Source organism: Mycena indigotica (genome assembly GCF_014461135.1).
Source record: "Mycena indigotica strain 171206Taipei chromosome Unknown Mind.scaff0024, whole genome shotgun sequence".
Classification (NCBI taxonomy): domain Eukaryota; kingdom Fungi; phylum Basidiomycota; class Agaricomycetes; order Agaricales; family Mycenaceae; genus Mycena; species Mycena indigotica.
The window spans coordinates 159,690-178,936 of record NW_023503023.1 but is presented as its reverse complement, the minus strand read 5'-3'; the positions used below and the strand labels follow the sequence as shown (position 1 = coordinate 178,936).

The 19,247-nt window shown below is 53.7% G+C and overlaps 1 protein-coding gene across 1 annotated transcript; it reads right to left on the bottom strand.

The window, feature by feature from the left end:
* Positions 1-12,193: 12,193 nt before the first annotated feature.
* MIND_01432100 (CxC2 domain-containing protein) lies at positions 12,194-16,890 on the bottom strand (the record flags this gene model as incomplete). Its single annotated transcript, XM_037370700.1, has 18 exons — positions 12,194-12,235; positions 12,293-12,420; positions 12,508-12,631; positions 12,676-12,747; positions 12,798-12,834; positions 12,885-12,939; positions 12,990-13,020; positions 13,092-13,278; positions 13,323-13,439; positions 13,496-13,622; positions 13,671-13,871; positions 13,995-14,214; positions 15,087-15,316; positions 15,365-15,616; positions 15,664-15,987; positions 16,041-16,396; positions 16,448-16,583; positions 16,632-16,890. The coding sequence occupies 18 exons, from the start codon at positions 16,888-16,890 to the stop codon at positions 12,194-12,196; spliced, it is 2,898 nt and encodes a 965-aa protein (XP_037212891.1).
* Positions 16,891-19,247: the final 2,357 nt, after the last annotated feature.

Genomic DNA, 19,247 nt, shown 5'->3' with positions numbered 1-19,247 from the left:
TTTGCGCTACTGGGCTGCCCTGATATATTTGCAATTCTGGCAATGTTTCTGCATTCTCGTTCACTACTACGGCTTTGTACCTATGGCGCAAAATGATACCGAAATGCCCTTGGCGACACTCTATCTGTTTCCTGTACTTTCAGACTCAGTTCTTCAGTTTTCGCAGCCCATCTACTTCCATTTGCTGCAGTTTCGGCGCTTCCTGCATGCTCTTGGCTGGAGCAATTGGGCTCTAGGCTTTCACAGATTCTTCTGGCGGGTGGTCACGTCTTTGCGCCCCGATGACCTTTGGCTTTGCAAACCGATCCTTCATCGACATTTGCAATCCTTGTGGCGATGAATTCATTCCACGTGTATCGAGCACGACTCTACTTTTACGGGAGTAGCTCTTAAGTTAGCCATGTTTCGCTATCGATACTGTACTACTTTGGTAGTCCGTGAAGGAAGCTGGACTCGGAGTCACTTTTACTCCTTGACCTCTGGAATTGTTGGTACGTGCTAGACTCTGGAATCGTTGGCGTCTGCTAGACTCCATAGAGCAAAGGTTTCGTGACAGCCCGCAGGGTATCTTGGTGATTGTTTCCGGGTGTATTGTCCTCATATATTATATCTACTAGTTGACATTTCAGGGATGGCTAAAGGAATCGTGATATCGCTGGTGTGGGATGGGGTGGAGGGACAGGTCATCGAACTGACATGATCTAACGACCGCTGATATCTTGTAGTTGTCTGCAAGGTACGTATTAGAGCCAAAGCTCGAGTTTGAGCATGTCATGCGCAGGACTCGTAGATGAACAGCTGCTGCGGGAAGGAGAGTGGTACCACGATTCTGAATGCCAAACATCCCAACGTCATTAGTCAGCTGATCGGTTGACCAGATGTTGCGTAAGCAACAGATAACAACTAGGTTAAACCGGAGAAATGGGTAGGAACACACAACAATGTTATAATCACGAAAGAGCATATCGAAAAGACAAGATGAAGTAGAAAAGGTTTTGTGCGTATTGCTTGCGAAGAAGCGGACACCAACCAAAGTGATGCTGTTCTCAATTCATCTAACATCGACTTGGATGGGTTGATGATGCACATAAGTATTCTGCAATGGCGCCGTCTTCAGCGCTGGAGAACTGTGGCCCGTCGACGAATGGTTTCATAGAGCACCGGGAAAACGATTTCAAAGAGCCGAGGCCATCAGCGTGAATGTTGCCTAGGATAGCAGTGTCTTCAACGTTGACAAGGTCCAGATGAAAAAAAGCGCGCCGTATGCTGGAACAGTGCTTCGAACAGTTCGGTGAACCGGTTACTAGTAGCGTCCTCAGGCTGTTCAGCCCAGAGGGTAATTCGGAGGGGCTGCTGCTTGGAGCGTCGGAGATGCTTGAAGATAGCTGGTTGGGCCGTTTGCGGCGTCTGCCGCGGCTTCATATAGAGGAATATGGTTGTCCAGAGGGCGCTGTTGGAGTCGACGAGGTCTTCCATGCCCGACAAACGAGTCGGAGGCGGTAGTGCATCCGCATGCTCCTTCGTAATATCTCATTTCGCGTCTGGATATTGAGGAGAAGGAGACGGTTCGAGCTCCACATCTCGACCGGATGATGTTGTGCGCTGTCAAGTCGAGCTCGAAAATGAGGCCCCAAAAGTTCGGCTGGCATGCGCAGACAGAAAGCGCTGTCAGGCTGCTGCACGGAAGGGCCCAGAGCTCAGAGGCAAACGTGAAGCTAGAAACTGTGACAGTACATACAGGCCCGGGGAACCACTATTCACTCAACCAGGTGCAACGACTACTACTCTCTGACTCCAGGCCAGCCCCAGATGGTGCAGGCGGTGAACATCCAGGCTGGTGGAGAAACGATGATTGGTTTGGGCCTGGAACGGTGAACTTGAAGTCGTGGCCGTCTCGGAGCTAGAAGAAGCTTCAGAAGATTCAGATAGCAAAACAAGAAGAAGAAGAAGAAGCAAGCCTGTATCTGGCCTGTATCGCACCTTATAATGACTTGAAGCTCAATGAGGTCATTCGTCCAGCAACACCGGTCGAGCCAAAGTCGATCCACATGCTGACATGGGCAAGTGTCAAGGAATGAAGAGCGAATGGGACTAATAAGTTTCGTTAGAACCAGTGAAGTCGGGCGGCAACTGGAGATACGCACCATAGACACCAATAAAATGCAATCTATTGCTGCAGACGTGAATGGGCTATTCAATCTTTGGTGCGCTCGTGTCGTTGGAGGATGAGATTTCAGGCATCATCGAGCAGGCAGCGGCCTCCTCAAAAATGTCCTGTGCTGACGAAAAGGGAGTCTTGTCGACAGAGAGATCGCGACTAAGAACGTCAGAGATGAGCATCAAGCAGACTCGGAAGCGCCAGTAGCTTTACGCACCTTGATTACCAGCGCCATACGGGACGGCTCCTCCCCATCGCTTCTCCCATATTCTCCATCGGGTCGGCTCCGGGCTACTCCCCTCGATTTGGCCCCACAGAAAGGCCACCAAGCCCGTTGTGCCTTCCGCTTCCCAAGGACACGGCTGGCTTCGAATACCGCGGGCCTGAAAGACGTCAGGCGCTGTGAGAGCGACGTAGTCGGCCGTCGCATGGTGGGAGTAGGAATAACAGTGGCAGGATTTGCCGCCGTCTGGGCAAGAGCTAGCAAAACAGGTCAGCACAAGAGAAGTTGCACTACTCAAGGCCAGGCACCTCCTTTAGCAAGCGAACGAGCCGCGGATGGCCTTCGACGGTGTCGGACAGCGAGGAAGAAAGTAAGTACATGGTCGTGGTGGAGAAGAGAGAAGATAGATCGGCGCCGGCCCGAGCATGTGATCTCGGATCTCCTTCTTCTCCCTCCACCACCACGACCCGCACGACGACCCTTCTCCTCCGCTCTGACACGTCCCCGGCGAGCAATCCGGATCGTCGTTCGCGGCGACACGCAGTTGTGCCCGACTTCGAGTGGGATTCTCCTCCGGACACATACACCTGAAACGAGGCCCCCCGCCCTTCTTGTAACCCCACAGAGACACACACGGAGGAGTAAGAGTCAAAGCAGGGATTCGAGAGCCAGAAGGTGCGCTTAGCGCTGTCTGGTCTGTTAGCCAGCGTTTGCTAAATCTCCTCGTAGCACCCACAACGGGCCCACGACACGAAAGCCATGACGACTACCGACTCCACATAGCCCCTCGCTGCCGTTCGACGGCTTCTTTCGTTACATCTCAACGCTGGAGGATGCCTCGTGGTGCCTGACACCAGCGACAACAAGTCAGTATATCGCCATTTTTCTTGTGTTTTCACTTGAATAGCCCGTCTTCTTTTCAGACCGTTTGGACTCGAACTGCTGTCGCATACGAATACATACTGCGGGCAGCGCAGTGGCACGGCGTTGTGCTGGTGCGGCATGACGAGGGTCTTGCTAAAGGTGTGTAACACCGGAGGCAAACACCCAGGCAGTAGGGCGCCTAGTACCTGACAGGAATTCAAGGCCCGGTAGACGTGGTTTCGGGGTCCTGTCCATTACAGATGTTTTTAGGCTGGAACCCCGGGAAAACGAGAGGCAACACATTGAGGAAGACCAGATAAGTTTTCAGGCCTATAAAATTAGGCGCCCTACTGCCTTGGGTCTGCCTCCAGTGTAACGACCATCGAAGTTTTAAGGCCATTCACTGACTTCTTCCTCGACAGACAAACGGCAAACTCTCTCGCTAACTGGAGGATTCGAGGCCGACACTCTGATGGGGTGTGATCCACGCTGGCGCTAGGTTGTATTGGGCGTGTGCGTGAACGACCATACCCGCACGAGTCGTGTCGCTAATCCTTTGCGAATCCACCCAGTTGTTTTATCCTCATATCTTCTTCGCAAGCTCGCGCAACCTCCATTCTTTCACCAACACAACTGGATAGCTGCGCGTGTTGTAGAGAGGAGGACGGACTGTAAGGTGACTGTGCGAGAGAACGACCAGGTGCGTTATTACTATTCAGCTCCTTGGTTTCTCTTAACTGCTTTTTCGTAGCTTCCACCACAACCCAACTGGAACGAGAATCATGTACCACTCGCCAGCCGCTCTCTTTTACTACAACTTCTCACTCGCTGCTCCCCAGACCATGCGAAGGCTGTCCGTCTTGTTCCTGCTTGCAAACGATGGAAGAAAATTGACAAGGAGGGGTTTGCCTTACCTGCGTGCTTCAGCAATTCGGAAATTCTCCTTGGTCACCGCGCCTCAAGATATACTTCCTGCGAACGAAAAAACCAGAACCTCGCTGTTTCAATGTTCCAAAGCTCTTCACGGAAGGCAATCCTGTATCCCCAGTCCAGCGCACCGACTGCAATTGTCGCGTCTGTCCCGTCCCGCCCTCAGCACAGCACGTGCCGTCACGCGTGACTCGTCACCTCATCCGACGACATCAATAATACTCTTCAATGGCGCGTCCTGCGGCGCTATCGACCGGTGCTCGTGCTGCCGATATACTCACATAGTGTCTATTTCTTTTGGCCCGTGCTAGTCGGGTTTAAAGCCTTCGCTGGACGCGTTTTTGTGGACTCCGGCGTGGGCTTGGTCGCGAAGCTGGGAATCTGCTGGGAGAGGGATGTGGTCGTGGAGGGGCGTATATGGATGTGTTTGTGGTGCTTTTAGCGCCGCGGATTTTGTGAATGTAGCGTTTACAGTACTGAGTTCCTTCATGTGGAGTGTTTCTGTTTTAACAAACAATATAGTATCTGTCTTGAAGGCGGTCCGATGCCCGGCGTTCAGCGGAAAACTCGAGGAGGGCAACGTGTCAGTGGCCGGGCAGGATTTATGCTGGAGTACTTGCAGTGGGGAATCTGCCTAAATTCTATGGTCTCGGAACCGCTTTAACAACGGCACTTTTTCTTGCTGTTGCGTTAGACATATATTGAGTGGGTATGTAGACAGTTGCATACTATTGAATTACAGACAGTTTCGAAGGAAATTTGGACACCTGTAGCTGTAAGATCTAGGCAGTGCTTCTAGTGGCTGCTAGCACCCCCATTGCCTAGAAGGCTAGATCCTACTAGTCTAGCAACTGCTAGCAGAACTAGGCTAGATAGTGCTTACAAAGTCATCAAAAAATCAGTATTGATACATCAAATTGATTAATATAACTAAGATATTACTATATATAGAAGTTTAACTCCTTTTCTTCAGGCCGATGATCCGGTATATAGTGAGGAAGGCCTGTATCAATTACTATCCTAATTGGGACAGGAATGATGTAGTATCATAGAGCCATCAAAAATTAGTGATGGCGATCAAAATTGGTACTACAGTGCACTGATAATGATAGATTCAAACAGGGAACAAGGACATTAAGGGTGAAGCTCCACCTAGTTGAAACTGGGACTTGATCTTCATATTTTGCATGGCATAAAACAAAAACCCAGTGAAAAATGTAGCTGGAAGTGACAAAAATGTAGTCAGATATTGTTGTTGAACTGACCGAGGACGGTCAAGATTCATGAAAAGGGGAGATAATGAGCCGTCAATATGACCACCATATGAAAAATAACATATGGACCCCATAAATTCATTTTCATGCACAATAGCTATGGAACATATGAAGAATCTCAGAATAAATGTTGCAAACCTTTGAATCAAATCTATATGCACCCGGCCACAAGATCTAGGCCTGCTAGGCCAGGGACTAGTCTAGACTCTGAACCGAACCAAGGTAACATGTCCATATTTGGCAAGTCTGACCCAGGACCTATATTAGAACCTTCCAGAAGCTAAACTAGAACGTTCTAGAACCGGATCAGTGGATCAGGTCACATCATCACGTATTATGTAATTAATTTGAGAGTAGTATATAAGGAGGCCTGTAAAACCCTAGATTAATAGATTAGCCCCCCCTGGGTGTGCTACTACCATTGTCACATCAGTCGGGTTTTGTCACACTTCACATATTGTCAGGTTAAGATAAACGTCAGGTTAGGTTAAGTGCAAGTGCAAGTGCTAGGAGAGTAGAGCCATATTGCTCCTCTCAAATTTCAACTCCTCACCCAACATCTGCTGTTTTCCAGTTCATCACAGTGAAAAACTCCAATACAAGCTTATACAACATTCCAACTGTCAACTGATACTAACCAGAACATCTGAATCCGAGGCCAGGTTTGGTTTGAACCCGGACCGGACCGGACTGAACGCGTGTTGGCGTTCAGGTTTGGCCAAGGCCGTTTCAAACCAAACCTGGCCCTCGGTTCGGCCAGGTTCAGCCGTTTTCAGTCCAAAAATGCCAGTTCGGGGCTGGTCCGAACCGGTGTTCAGCGAAATCCCGTTTTGAACCGACCCGGCGTTCCGGGCGTTCCGGCGTTCGGCCGAAAAGGGCCAAGAACCAGACCGAACCGGACTTGGTCATCACTAGATGCGTGACATCAGCAGCCGAGACCTCTGGTCTTGGTGGGTGTGGCATGGTCACGTGTATGGGTTTGATTGATTGATTGGTGGGTGGTAAGTCGCGTACTTAGATGGCTGTCTGTTCTGTAGCCAGGTATAGTGCTTGGAGGTGCACTGTGCGGGCTGAACCAAGGCCTGAATCCTGTACCTTTTTATGTTATTTGTAGCCAGCCTGGAAGAACGAGGCGGGTATTGCAGAGCCAGGCGACCGACTCAGTCCGGACCGGACATCCAACAGTTTTGCCGAGGGCCTGGTGCTAGTCCGGGCCGGGTCCCACAGTGACTGCGCCGCAAACGATGGTCGCCGGCATCAGCGAATCGTTGGCTGGTGTAACGCTAACTGGCCTGGCCAGCCGACACGCAGAGCGGGGATGATAAAGTACTTAGTATGACTGCTGCATTGTGCAGCATGTCGGGAATGCCTGCAGGCCACACGGTGTCACGGTCGGCCGTCAGATGGCTTATAAGCGGCCCTGGCGCTTGTAAGATGTCACCAGCCCCTTGACTCTGACCGCGGTTTGGGGTTCTCCCTGGCGGTGGTCCAGAGCGTGTCGGCCCTTACTGCTGCGCCGGCCATCACTGCATCGGCCATTATCGGATCAGCCATTACCGGATCAGCCATTACTGCATCAGCCATTATTGCATCGGCCATTACTGCGCCGGCCTTTTGCACACGTGACGCTTGCAAGATTCGAGTCGGTCCGACTCGAGCCCACGGCTGCCTAAGTTCGGTCTGGCACTGGCATTGCTGCATATTGCAACCCACACCAGGGTGTCGGGCGGCATTTGTTATTGTTAATGTCACAGCGTTACACTGTTTCAGAACACTGCTTACTCAGCAATTGTCTGAGTAACACTAACAGGCGGCGAACCAGCAGCATAGCACAGTCGGTCTACCAGCTGTCTGGATGGCATTGTAAGGGCAACCCTGGAGACTCCGACGAAAGCCTAGCAGGGGAGGATCCAAGACGTGAATAAAAGCTACAGGAAATACACGGAGGGACCGACCTAGCAGGGGAGGATCCAAAGAGAAGAAACTCTAAGGGTCTGCCTGCTAGGGCGCCAACTATATACTGGTCGTCCGTAACTGCCGACGAGAGCGCAGAAAGCCTGAGCTGAGCGGCGTTGCAGGCTCTGTCCCAAGGTGATCGTTGGGAGGGTCTTGACGGATCAGTGATTGTGCGGGCGAAGGAGGCCGAGGACGAGGGTTGGGGTAGGTCGGAGCGTCCGAGGGGGGCGCCGGTCGGATGTGCCTCGGATGCGCTCGGATGGTCTGAAGGAGGCCGAAGTGGGGGTCCCCCTGACAGGCATATGACTATGGTCAGGCCCAGTTTCAATGGGCCTTGAAGTTAACTTGAGCTTAGGTTGGACTTGCACCAACTCCAAGCCTCAAGACTGGTCTGGTGTGATGCGTGACATCAGGTATCAAAAGCTTTGGCTTGGGCTAGCACCGTCACGTGGGGGAGTTCAATGTTGAGTCGTGGTGATTATTTACTTGCTTGCTTGCTTGGTGTGTGGGGGGGAGCTGGGGGGAGGGAATACTGACCCATTTCGATCAATTCAGCGGGCCTGTGACCCGTGACCGTTTGGCGAAATGTCCACCTGGCCACAGGCCGAATTTCGCGTGACCTATTACCCGATTGGGAAGTTCGGCGCGCCTGAGGCGCCGAAAATTTCGAAATCTTCCCGATTAGGACAGTTTGGGACCAAAAGATTTGGCTGTGACCCGTGACCCGCCGAAATATTTCGGCCAAAAAATCCGATGTGACCGTGACCCGCCTAATTGAATGAAATAGGTCAGTATCCTACACTGATCTGGAAGTCGCAGGTATTGGCCCTTGTTGCGTCACTGCCTCCGCGTCTTCCGTCCACACTTAAAGGGCTCAGTGTGATGGGAAGGTCATCCCGGCAGTCCGACGCGACACAGTGATTGCGCCGAACGCGAACCTCGCGGTGCCCGACCCGACAGGCTGCTGGCGCAGTTGCGCTCACGCTGCCCGGCAATGCATCATATCATGATTGAGGTTCCGCTCCTGCAGCTGAGGTATTAGACCATGCCCATATGCACATCTCTTTGTAAAAATCCACGAGGCTCTTCAGTGCTGATCTCAGTGGATCACTGGGCATTGGAGTGAAGGAGACAGATGATGGTGTCCGACTAGGACACAGACAGGCTACGTGTGGAGCTAGCTCCGCCGCTGGTATCTGTCGCCGCACGCGGGGACCATTGATGCATCCACACATTAATTTGGCAATTAAGCAGCTCAAGGCACATAAGACGCTCTCCCGGGCTAACGAACAGCGTCCCTGGCAGGAGACGAGATGCAGGACCCGGGACCAGTCCGGTGCCCCACCGACGTCAACAAAACGGTACGCAGGTGGGTCCCCATCCGCGACGCACCTGCCGGCGGGCTGAGGAGTGCGCCGCGCCGCCGGACGGGCATGTCCGTGATCCCGCAGAACATGGGCCGCGCGGGATAGATGCTTGAGGGTCGAATGCAGATGCAGTATGGTGGAACACACTGTCGGTTGATCAGTGCTTTCAGAAGACCGATAAGGTGGAAGAGCACACTGAGCATTGGAGAAGTATACAGTGCGGCTTCTCCGAGGTCAATCTGCTGCGCGCATCATTTGGAGGCGCTAATGGACAGCGTTGTTGCCCACGGGCTGCATCGCATGAATACCGGTGCAGAGTGGAGGAATAAAGATAGCGCACTGCTTGCGCAAACAGCCCATGTCCGTGTTGTTGCTCCACCGCTCCAGAACATCTTGATGAAGACGCCAATGACGTCAGGGCAGCTCGAACACGCCTCCGAGTTAGGATGCTCTTCAGCGGCGCGTCGTCGAGTTGATGTCGATGCGCCGGTCGGCAGCTAAGATCGTCGTGGGGAAGCTGACGCGGCCGCAGCGATAGCATCCACGGCCCGGCCACAGTTGGGCATAAGCCAACCGCAAGCGCGGCGGCCACCAATCCGCGGTGAATCGGTAGCCTGGCAGGCGCCTGGTGTGATATTGTGTCAGGTGTACGGATTATCCTCCATAGCGCTGAGGCGGATGGCAAGCAGCACCACGGGCACGATCGTCTCCGGATGGCCAGCGCGCAGACCCGTTAGCGTGAGCTTTCAAGTTGCGTCGACGTTTGATTTGCCAAGTCCGGACCCACAGAGTCGGAATCGATGCGCCGGTGTAAGTCCTGTGTTAGCAATTTCGTCTCAGCGGAGAGTCTCAATACAGATTTAGACTCTCGAATAAGTTGGCATCCAGAGAAGGAGTTGTTGGGGCATGTGTATCGGCTAGTGTTGCGTAGATCTGCCCCTGAGGCTGGCATTTTGCATCGAGACGAGTTAATTCGTGTCCTCGACAGTGCTGTTGCACACACGCTGCATAGTTATTAGTATAAATACCGGACCGGAGTGGAGGAACAAATCCGAAGATGACCACTCTCCAGCGGCAGGTCCATATGCTGGAAGATGATGATCATTGTCGATGTGCAAGAGATGGTGCTGACCGAGTTGGGCGTCAGGAAGCTGAGGTGGCTGCGGCGCGGGCATCAAAGGACTGCCAGTGGTTGGGCACAAGCCAAGGTCCAAGCTTGCAGCGGGAGGAGAATCCAGTATGGCCCAGACCACATTTTGCATACCGCGGGCAGCGGTCCAAGTTCGGTTGGGAAATCCGAGGCAGTTGCTAGTATTCCTGCTCGGGTAGAGCATACGGTCGATTTGATGACTGGTGTCTGAAGACAGAGAATAAGCTAGGATAAGAGTGGGCTTGTAAAAAAGGTGCGCGCTCGGTCAGCGATGTCGGGAAAGCGAGGACAGCGTAACACGCCAGGCAAAGATCTCCAGCAGCACAGTGTCGCCACAGATTTAGACTCCCGGAGAAGTTGGCGACTGGAGAAGGGGTGGTTGGCGATGCGTATCGGTTAGTGTTGCCGTAGCATTGCGCCAGCTGGCGCCGCAGGTGTGCTGCAAAGGCTGGCATTGTGCGCCGAGATGGGCGTCAGGAACAAAAAGGGAGGCGATTGCGTAAGATGTGACTGGGCGATCACATCATGATTAGCTCCGCGCCGGGCACGCCGATTGGCTGGGCACACGTGTGCGCTGTCAATATGTGGCAGCGCTTTCCTCTCTTCACTTCCAGCTTGGCTGCAACTGGTCGCTCCATGTTTCCGAACGAACTCTTTCACGGCGTGCTCAAAGATGTGTCGCCCGCCCAGCTCAAGCTCGTCGCTCTTGCTTCTCGTCGCCTGCGCCTGCTTGCCCGCCCATTCCTCTACAGCAAGCTTGCCGTGAAGCCATATGCGCCCGCGGAGGAGCGCATTGCCTGGTCAGGCGGCGCCATCCTTAAGCTCCCACCTGCTCATGAGGTGGTGGATGCCATCGCAAAACTGGCCTTCTTCATGTCCCCCGCCATTGCGCCGTATGTGCACTGCATCAATGTCGCCTGGGAGGAAGTGAATGGCTTCGCCGAAAGAAGCAGAGACGCAGTATTCAACGATGTAGCCGGCACGCACACCATCTGTGACGTGCTATTCGCCGGCATCTCCAAGTTCGTTAACCTACGCAAATTCTATGGCCACAGTCTCATATTCACGCTCTCTGCGCTCGCCAACCTTGCGCAGGTCCGCGGCCCGATTGAGCTGGATCTCTTTGCCTGTTCTGTGGACTCCGAGATCCAGGCATTCCTTCGTGCCGCTATTAACGCACTCGACATCCGTATCCGTGTCTCAAGCGTCAAAGTCGCCACCTCGGCAGCATACAGTCCCACGTGCACGCTCAGAATGGTTCGCGCTCTTTGAGCCCATCACACTCTCCGCGGTCAGCCTGGACATGGATCAACCAGTGGAAGGGCTTACGAGTGTGCTACCTCACGTAAAACACCTGGCGCTTAGACTCTCCGAGGGCTGCGGCGCGTTGCTAACCTACTCTGGCTGTGTGCAGCTGCAAGCGGCCTTTCCCGCAGTTGAGCAGCTTAGTGTCGAGGCGGCACTCTATGTGGACGATCCGGGGCTGCCGTGGGATGGCCCTAACGGCGGCGAACCGTTGTTTCCCGCTGTATTCAAGCTCACGACCACGTATGAAGCCAGTGAAGCTTTACCCCTCCTCCTGCGGATTGCACCGTCTATCCACACATTGCATGTCGAAAACGCTGATGCCACAAGCTTAGTGTCCGTGCTGCAGCGCAATAGGCAGTGCATCCCCGTGACAATCACGACACTCACCCTCGAATGCGACTCGGAGGACGGCGATCTTGCCGTGGTGGGGCGGGTCTTTGCACATTTTCCGCACCTGCATACCCTCGACTTCACCGTAACGATGCTGTCCGGACGCTGTGCCCGCCGTAAGTGAATGTCTCCTAAGTGTCGCCATCCGAACTGTGCCCATACCCTACTCAATACTATCACAGCCTGCCGCCTTCCTCACGGGCTTCCCGGCTAGTCTTCCCTTGGGTTTGCAGCGGCTCGAAGTCAAGTACTGGACACGAGTATGTTCTCTCGCCGTGGCCCCGGAGCGGTTCCTCGTCCGACACCTTGGTGATGCAGACAGGACAAGTGCTACGGAGGCAGCTGCTTCGCCGTGCCCCAATCTGAGCTGGATTTGATACTTGCACCACCCTTCCATCTCAACCTCCAGTGGACAAAGGACGATAATCATGATATAGACACATACGAATTGAGCACACCAGATCACAAAAGATATTCAATATTGATAAACGAGAGAATGAGTGGCATTTGTATTCTTCCTTACTTGAGCTGATCTTGTGGTCAAAGGAAAGATAGGGGTGATATTGCACCGAGTCAAAGGATGCCCTGATCCAGCGGCGGGCGACCATACGTCTCCTACACCAACATCATTAGTGCATTATCCACCTCATCATTGGATAGAGAAATACGCACCGGCTCCTGCGGGTGGTTACCCAACACAGCCTCGATCCGCGCCAACACCGCAGCATCCAGCTTGGGCAGGACCTCAAGCGCGCCGAGGTTCGCCTCGAGCTGTGCGACGGAGGACACGCCGAGGATGACTGTGGAAGTGTGGCGGTGCGCCGCAACCCACGCGAGCGCCAGCGCGGTTCCGCCCAGAGTTCAGCAAGTCGGGAGAAACGACGCACCCGCAGCAATTTGGCTGAGGAGACGCACTTTCCAAAGCAGCTCTTCGCCCTGGGGACCCTCCGTCGCCCCCAGGAACATGGGCACGGTGGCGAAGCGCGTGCCGTCTGGGATGCCGGCGTTGTACTAGCAAAGTTAGTTTACGTGTTAGAGGGTTGAGGAGGATATACCTTCCCGTCAGCAGTCCGCCCTGCAGTGCAGAGAATGCGGTTGTGCCCAGGCCGCATTTGGCGTACAAAGGGCTACAAAGTCAGCATTAGCTACTGCTGAAGTTTGATGGTTGCCCACGCACGCCGTATTCCTTCTCCGGACGTTCGCGGTGGAACATGCTATCGTCTCCTCAGCATTATTTCGAAGGAAGAAAGAAGATGGCGCAGACTTGTGCTTGCACTGCTCTGCGATCGGCGCGATGAGGTTTAAGCGCGTGGCAACATCTGTGCTGGCGGGTAAGCGACGGGAGGTCTCGGGAGAGGTACACGCTCACGATGCGCCTCCTCGATCTGGTGCGCGCTCCACTGGAGGTGCCCCAGTAGAAAGCCTGCGTGTGAATCTTAGTGGATATGGATAGACAAAATCCACCACTCACCCAGCCCTGGTCGATAACATAGTTAAATGCGCGGACGATCTCCTCCATCGGAACTAGCCTGCGCCAGTTGACCTCCTTATGGCGAATGTAAGAAACCCACCGGTGGTATCGCAACGATGCGCGAAGATGACGCCGACATAGTCCATCTGGAGCCGTCGCAAACAAGCCTTCGTGCCCCTCGATAACGCTGTTGCCAGTCAGAGTTGTAGGAAGGAAAGGAAGGTGGCGCACTGTTTGTGCGACAGCCCCGTGTCGCTCGGGCCCGTGCCTGGCTCGTGGCTCCAGAATATCTTGGTTGAGATGACGAGGTCCGTGCGGCGCCAGCCAAGTTCTTTGATAGCGTGTCCCCTGATTTTGCTGGAGTCAGAGAAAGCGTGGTCAGAAGGGAATCTCAGGGAACGCACATTTCGCGCTCAGCCGCACCTTTCTGGTAGTCCTCCGCGGTGTCGAACATGTTGATCCCATTCTCGGCGGCGGCCTGCATGATGTCCTTGACGCTCTCGCCGACGACGGAGCCTCCGAGGGTGAGCCCTGTCGAGAGCTCAGCTAAAGCCAATGGGGAATGCGCAAAAGACGGACAGCCGCCGAGAGAGAAGAGCGGCACGCGCAGACCGCTGGGGCCCAACCGGGCGGAAGGGCATCGCTTTTGCGTCGAAGACGGGGACTGGAGAGGACATGGGGGGCAGGTGGAGAGGAGTGGAATGGGAATCGATTGCAGCGCCGGCGAACGGGCCGGTGGTGTCTGCGGAAGGCGGAGCGCCGTCGGTGGGGGCAGTAGACCTATTAGTGAAATGAGCGATTGGCTCTGCGTGATGAGCAAGACATGGGTAACGACCGTGAAAAACTTGAACACGCGTAGCGAATTATCAGGACCCAGTTACGCGGACGAAATAGCACACGCACCTTGTCCCCGCCTGGTTGTGCCCTGCTGCTTGCCATCCGGGCCGTCCGCGGCTGATTTCACGCCGCTTGTTTCCGCCCAGTAGAGGCCGCCACCCTGGGTGTCAGACTCGCCAGCGAAAAGTGAGGGATTACTGGGGGAGTAGATCAGCGAAATAGAGACTGAATGCACAACACGCACCTCAAGCCACGCCAAATCGACCGTCGCAGCCCATCCCTGCTCCTACTCGCGCTGTGGCTCAAGCATAGCATTCGTGCCGCGCTCCGACCAGGGGCGGGACCGTCTCCCGCGCACATGGAAGGAGAAGACAAGGCGTGGCTGCTTACGTGGCACTGGCGATCGGCATCAGGTCCGGGCTCGGCGGCCGTGACATCAATCTCTGGTTTCTTTCCTCCGCTCCACGACGACGATGCGCTTGCACGACGATACCTAAGCGCACCCTGCGGGCCACTCCGCACACGAACGACAATCCGAGGCCCAATTTCTCTGGTGCATTTCTACTCCAGACATCGCCTGCTCGTTCTCATAACTCGGGCCGGCAGTGCGTCCAGGACTATGGTCGAATGCCACTCCCCGTGCTCGTCAGCTTTCTTGCTCCACCCGCTTTGCGCCGCCGCCGCCGCCCCGTTGCTAGCCGTTGCTGCGCTGCATCTACAAGTTTGCCACCCCCCACGGCTCTTCCTTCGCCTTAGAAATCCAGCCCTCGGGCCCGGTCCATATATCCCCTGGTGTGTGTGAAATAAAATTAGCTTATCTTAAGTTCTACTGGTCAAACCAAATATCCTCTTAAGTCTGGCTTGTGAACTTAAGTTCCCTCCTTATATTCTGATTTTCACTATATGTTGGCATGTATGTTGTATATAATGAATTTTCTCATATCAAAATAATAAATAAATAAAATAATAAATAAATAAAATAAAATAATAAATAAACAAATATATTCAAAAATCTTTATATGCACGGTGAATACCCATGTTATCCATCCATTTGAACACTGCCTCCCGCCAATGCCCAATTCGGGATATGAGATCATCAAAACTTGTTGCATGAATCCAATCATGATGTGCACCAGAGTCAGGGTGGCAAAAGATTACCCTAGCATTGTGTTGCAGCCTTTTGGACATGGCAGCCTGCATTCGGGCAAAAGTTACAGCCCCTGATGCCACACCATTCTGTGCCTCTGCACGGTTTGCAAGGCCCTCCCACACAGTAGCATCATGCCCAAAGCGCTCAATGACCCGCCAGAGCTCAGCATGCTTCCTTTCATACTGCTCTAGCCAGCGGTACATCTCAGCTTCAGCACGCAGGTACTGTACACGATCCGCTATTTTATTATTTAGTGACAAGATAAGTTAAGCATATTAACACACACCTTCTTGTTTATATTCAGCAACTTTAGAGTCATTGGAGATATGACCCTTTGTCCAACTATCCATCCAGATCCAACCATCACTTTTGGTTGCCTTTTTCATAGGTGACTTGTTCTTGTGTAACCTTTTTGGTGTTCTTCCCTGTGGTGGCCCAGGTGAATTTGTAGTGCCATTCTCTGCTGCTTCATCCTCATCACTGGTGTTGGGTAGGATGTCTTTGACACGTTTGGCAGGGCGAGGTGATTTCTGAGGACCTATAAATATTCAAAATAAATTTGAGTATGCTGAGAAATATTCCTACCAGATCGTTTGAGTGTCTTGGTCCCTGTGAGTAGCTGTGGCTCATCCTCAGAGTCACTAGCTCCATCTGAAAGCGGCTGAAGTAATGAAGAAATTGATTTTGAGGCAATCTTGGTTCCGCTTTGTAGATACCAAGCAGTACCATCAAAAAGACGTGAGTCTCCTTTTGCACGATGGAGATGTGTCTCCTTGCGCCGCGTATCACGTCGGCTGAGAGTCGGAAATGGTTGATCTGAGTCCTTCTTGATATGGTCCAGGTCCACCAACGCATCTCGAGCTCGGTTGTGCGTGTTGATCTCGTGATCCTTGACAAGATGGCCTTTTGCTCATTTCGTTGAGAGCGTGTAATGCCACCCTGTCCACGATAATCAAGCTCACGAGCCTTTTTCGTTGCTGACAATGCCAAAGAAGCAGCCTGTACTGCCAGAATGCCATTCTCCGCTTGACTGCACCTGAGCTTGATCTCAGCTGCCCGCAATGCCACATCATCCGGATCAGTGCTGGAAACCAAGCGCTGGTGATGCTTGATTCGCCAGGACGGGAGTTGAATCTCGGTCAACTCTGGTTCATCAATGTCAAGAGCGCTGAGTTGTAGACGTGGGTAAATTGCACGTTGGTGTTCCCGAAATTGTCTCAGTGCCGTATTCAGAGTATCACGAACCCGCGTTATTGTGTCCCAGGTTTCTTGAAGTGGATGCTCACGATGACTTTTAAGCAACGCAATAATAAGCATTCTGTCTCTGTTCTCAGTAACAGCAACAGGACAAGAACCTAGTGATACGTACTGCTGTCGCTCAATATCAATCCCATCATGAATCCATCGAGCTGCCGAGGGAGGCTCGTCTTCGCCAGTTGATCTTGAGGCTGATTTCAATCGTTCATCAGCCACCATACTTGACAAAACGTCCTCGATAGTTATTACTACAACCAGTCAGTGCCCAAATCAAAAGTAAGTCGGTTATTATGTACCTGCAGTAGACCTATGCTGATAAGCACTTTCCCATTCTCCAGTTCGTGATTTTTGTGGCAATCGAGAAAGCCGGGACCATTCACCAACCTCGTCTGCATGCTGACGAGCGAGATCCTCAGTTACTGCCATATGCAGTTCAAACAGCTGGAGCGCATCTAATCGTTCATCGGCAAGCAGTTTTGCTTGACGAAAAACTTTGGAGGTATTCCATGAATCGATAACCAAGTTGATGGTGTCGTGGCGTGCGGCTCCCGTCATCTGACGGGTAGAGGATCCCAGGGGTTTAAAAAGGCCCAGATCATCTCCCCCGTCTCTCCATGGAAATGAGCACGACAAGCAAAATAGACAGCCTGCCAAATGACGCGACAGTCGTGGCCATGCCCGTTGATGTGATCAGCGGGAATCTGCCCCTCAACGGAGCTGAGTATGTCGTGGAGCGTATAATGTCCTGCGGGACGCGGTACTAGGTGTGCCGCATACGGTTGATTTCGTGTGCTTCACAGAACTGAGGAGACTGTGACAGACGCGCATATGACAACACGCTTCCGTGTGAGAAGTGGACGCACTTGAAGGCACTGATAACTTGGAGGATTCCGATTCAATAGTTTACAGAATATTTTCCACTAGAAGGACTACCAATCATTGTCATATTTCCCTGGGGCGCCCGCTGAGCGACGCTCCGCAAGCATTTTATCCACGCGCTCCCAGAACCCCGCACTAGTCGCGCCGCCTGTCCACTCATCCTGCCACTCCGGCCAGCCGATCCCCTGGTGGACCAGGAGGCACGCAGGGTGCTCTATGAGGCGTTCGTCGAGCGGCACCTTCCCAACGCCTGGTAGGACAGGACGAATACATTCAACCGCCGATGTGGATCCGACAGCACGTCCAGCAACATGTCGAGCGGTGGGGCGTCCCTCTGCAGAATGTCGTGGTACCACTCCTTTGTATCGATGGCGAGATGCGTCAGCGCACGGCGCCAGAAGCGGCGGCCAGACTTGCGGCCAGCGGTGGTAGAACGACAGGTGGAGGTGTGTGATGCGCGTGAGCGGGAGAGGTCGGGAGATGCGGTCATCATGTAGAGCGAGAGCAGGTTCGTGGTGAGCCGCCGGAGGTTGGGCAGAGTTCCGAGCACGTCTGCCGTGCTAAATATGAGACCACGCGGTAGAATGACAACATCTTGGAGGTGGGGGCAGGAGTTCAGAATACTGTTAGTCTCAGACGAGGAGAGCTCTCCGTCGAGACGCAGACCGGTCGACTGCGCGATGAATGCCTGCCGGCGGGGGTCTTCGATGAGCGCCCTGAAGGCAGACGGCGACAAGACTGGGAATGGTGTATTGAGAGTCGGACCAGCCTCCGGATCCCGAAGACTCAAGACGTTGTACAGCAGCGGCTCCACACTGGCGGCCACAGCTGGTCAGCGAGAGAAAACGGACCAAAGTACGCATTGCCGGACGCACCACTCTTTCACCCACCACGCTACGCGCATCAACACTGGGATGCCCCGCGGCCGCTGCAGCGCCGCCTCGGGAAAGATGTGCAGCTCGATCTCGGGGGAAGGGCGGGTCGTCCATGAGAGTGAGAAGCAAGATGCGGGGATGAGTCAGCTGGCGACCGCGGGAATCAATCAACTGGAAGCGCCAGTGTTCCGCAAAATGCTGTATAACATCGCTGCAAGTGCCTACCAGCGAAAGACGCGACGCCGATGCGGGACAACGCTGTTGGCAGCCAGATGCCAGCGCATAGTGGACGACGCAGAGGATCGGTCGAATAACGGCGACTGCACCATTCTTGGGGGAAAATTGGCAATATGTTGATTAGTAGTGCACGGATACAACAACGTCTATTACACTGACAATGGGTGAGCCCCAATTACTAGTATCAAGTGCACAACACACCTTGTCCCTCTGCACACGACAACCATGAGACCCGCCGAGACGGGTCAAGGAAGATAAAAAAATTGTGCCACGACGACGGACAAATACGATGTACAAGGAGCCGTGCGCTGGCGCCCACCCGCCAGCCACATTTTATTTTTGAAGCGCCTGATCCCATGTCCATCCTGCCTCGAAAGCAGGCTGTTCCTTCCTCGACACCAGCGCGGGCCACCGAGGGCAGAATCGCAAGGTCGGCTCAGACCGTGTGGGGAAAGTGGGCGGAAAAGAAGGGCGATGACCCGTGTTTGGCGGGCGGCGCACGGACCATGCTGATGCACGTGCACAGGGAGCCATCAAATTCATGTCCGTGGACACGTTGGCCGTGAAGGTTTTTGGGCACCATTGTAGTCCTTTGAGCGCAGAATGCTGCACTGTGTCCTCCGATACCCGACTGTATTAAGCTGGAGAAGGAGCTTGAGAGCAAGACCTGTCTTTCAAGTTGAGCGCAGTGGCTTGGCATCCCAGTCGGCTGTCACACGCTCAGTGACGCTCTCACGCGGCAACCATTTCTCTCCTAACAACCGTGTTGCCCAACGAGCTCCTCCTCGACGTCTTCCGACGAGCGTCAAGGGATGACCTGCACAATGTCGCCCGTGCATCGCGGCGCTTCTGCTCTTTGGCTCGCACACTCCTACTCACCAACCTCTCGTTCCTGCCCTATACCTTTGACGACGGAGCAAA